The sequence below is a fragment of the Colobus angolensis genome, unplaced genomic scaffold, assembly GCF_000951035.1.
Source record: "Colobus angolensis palliatus isolate OR3802 unplaced genomic scaffold, Cang.pa_1.0 Scaffold480, whole genome shotgun sequence".
Classification (NCBI taxonomy): Eukaryota; Metazoa; Chordata; class Mammalia; order Primates; family Cercopithecidae; genus Colobus; species Colobus angolensis.
The window spans coordinates 235591-238300 of record NW_012118266.1 but is presented as its reverse complement, the minus strand read 5'-3'; the positions used below and the strand labels follow the sequence as shown (position 1 = coordinate 238300).

At 62.6% G+C, this 2710-nt stretch overlaps 1 protein-coding gene across 1 annotated transcript in view; it reads left to right on the top strand.

Moving 5' to 3' along the window:
- ZNF837 (zinc finger protein 837) overlaps nucleotides 1–2710 on the top strand; it is a 20461-nt gene that overhangs the window by 7419 nt on the left and 10332 nt on the right. The window contains exons 2-3 of the mRNA XM_011959134.1: nucleotides 738–948; nucleotides 1300–2710. Of these exons, the coding sequence (XP_011814524.1) occupies nucleotides 1329–2710 (1382 nt within the window). The 5' untranslated portion in view covers nucleotides 738–948; nucleotides 1300–1328. The remainder of the gene's footprint in view (nucleotides 1–737; nucleotides 949–1299) is intronic.

Genomic DNA, 2710 nt, shown 5'->3' with positions numbered 1-2710 from the left:
GATCCACCTGCCTCGGCCTCTCAAGGTGCTGGGATTGCAGGCATGAGCCACTGCGCCCAGTTGTCTTTTGTTTTCACTTGTTCTTCAATTGCTTGCTTAGGAGATGAATATGTATATATGCACGTGTGTGTATCTCAGCAAAGTCCCCTGTTGTAGGCAGAATAACGGCCCCCTGAAAGATGTGCACGTCCTGGTCCCTAGAACCTGTGAATATGTTACTTCCCAAGGCAAAAGAACTGAGTGTGGTGAGGTTTTGGATCCTGAGATGGGGGGGATTCCTGGATTATATGTGGTTGGCCCAGTGTGATCACAAGAGGCAGAAGGGTCAGAGTCCTGTAAGGAGTATAAGGAGATTCGACGACAAACCCAGAGAGACGAAGATGTCTTACTGCTGGCTTGAAGATGGAAGAAAGAAAAGTAGGTGGCATCTAGAAGCTGGAAACTGTCCTCAAGCATCCTGCCCAAGAGCCTCAGGAAGGAACCCACACTACCGAAACCTTCCCTTAGGACTTCTGACCTCCAGAACTGTGAGATAACACGTTTCCATTGTCTCAAGCCACTATGGGGGTGGCAGTTTGTTAAAGCAGCAGTAGGTAACTCATATAGCCACAGCGGAATTTTAAAATAGTAATAGCAGGCACCAGGCCTTGCTAATGTCCACACTTGCTGGAATGATCTGGGTTGCCTGTCTCCCTATTCAGCTGTTTATACTTACTGTTATCATACCCATTTTGTAGATGAGGCTGCCAGGCTTGAGAGAACCACCATTACCTGGTTGAAGAGGGGAGGGACAGCTCAGCATTGGCCTCTGCAGCGTGGATCTCCCGGCCAGGCTCTCAGCTGTCAGGTGAGTCCACCTCACACCTCCCAGAAGACATGGACAATGGCAGTGAATGGAGCCAGGAGGACCCGGAGTGTGGGCTTGTCACTGAGAAGCTGAGGCCAGGAGTAAGTGAGATTTTGGGGAGCTTGCAGCTGAGCAACGGGGGAGTCCCTGTTGCTTGGGGAAGGGGGACCAGGGAGGGCCTTAGCCAGGGGCACAATGTTTTAGGAGCTAGTGTTGGGGAGGAGCAGATATGCGGGCAGGGAGAGCCTGGGAAGCTGTTCTCTGGGGTCTGGGTGGTGACAGTTTGAAGAGGGGCAGGAGGCCCTGCCTATATCACTCCATGTCCCCTTTCGCATCTGCAGAGAGCTGGGGGCCGCCCAGTAGGTGCCAGCTGTGGGATGGTCGCTCTTTGGCCCAGTTCTCCACTTCTCTTCTGGGAACCGCCAACCTCCATTTCTTCTCTGCTCTTCCAGATCCTACAACCAGAACTCTGCGCCCCAGGATGGAGGCTCCGGCCCAGAAGGCTGGGCTGGGAGGAATCCCCACGGCCGATGCCCGGGGTGCCTCCGGGGCCTGGGAGAAGAGGCCCGAGGAGCCGAGGCCCCTTGAACAGGACCGAGCTGGGAGCCACCCCACTCAAAAGGGGGACCTGCGTGGAGGGATGGCGGACGGTAGGACGACTCCCCCAGGCGGGGGCTCCCAGGGCTGCAACCTCCGGGTGAGCCCCGGCTCGGGGACCCGGCACAGCGCGGGGACCAGACCCCTCGTGCGGGAGCCGTGCAGCCCCACCTCTTCTCAGGACTCTGAGCTAGTTACCCGCGAGGGGCTACAGGCCGGGGAGGGCCCCTCTGGGAGCCCAGCACGTGGCAGGGGCTGCAGCAGGAACTCCTGCCTGGCGCGGCATCGCGGGGTGCCCGCTGGGGAGACGCCACCCGTGTGTGACCCCTGTCCAGAGCAGCTCCGGAACCGCCCCCGGACTCAACTGTGTGAGGTCCGCACGGACTGTTGGCCGTGCCAACTGGGGACGGCCGCTCGGACCTGCCCGAGGACCCCAAAGCCGACCTCCCGCGGGAGGAGCCCCTCGGTGGAGCGGCCCCAGGCTTGCGCGTGCGGCGAGGCCTTTGCGTGGAGGGCCCTGCGGATCCCCCAGGAGCAGCTGCAGGCGATGGAGGAGCCCCGTCCGTGTGCCCGGTGCGGGAAGCGCTTCCACACCAACCAGCAGCCAACGGGCAAGGGCCCCCCAGTGTGTCCTGAGTGCGGCCAAACCTCGCGACCTCTCCCGGGTGTCCCCAACCCCCCGGCCCAGCGGCTGTACGCTTGCGACGAGTGCGGCAAGGCCTTCACGCGCACCTCCAGCCTGCTGCAGCACCAGCGCATCCACACGGGCGAACGGCCCTACGAGTGTGCCGAGTGCGGCAAGGCCTTCGTGCGCTGCTCCGGCCTGTACCGCCACCAGAAGACACACTCGGCCGAGCGCCACCGCCGTGGCCCCGTCCTGGCCCGGCGCGCCTTCCGGCTGGGGTGCCCGCCCTGCGGGGACTGCGGCGAGCGGAGTCCCCGACGGGGGTCGGGAGCTGGGCAGAAGCCCTACGAGTGCGCCGACTGCGCCAAGACCTTCGGGCTGTTCTCGCACCTCGTGGAGCACCGGCGCGTGCACACCGGCGAGAAGCCCTACGCTTGCCCCGAGTGCGGCAAGGCCTTCAACCAGCGCTCCAACCTGAGCCGGCACCAGCGCACGCACAGCAGCGCCAAGCCCTACGCGTGCCCACTGTGCGAAAAGGCCTTCAAGGGCCGCTCGGGCCTGGTGCAACACCAGCGCGCGCACACCGGCGAGCGGCCCTACGGCTGCCCGGAGTGCGGCAAGACCTTCCGCGGCTGCTCCGA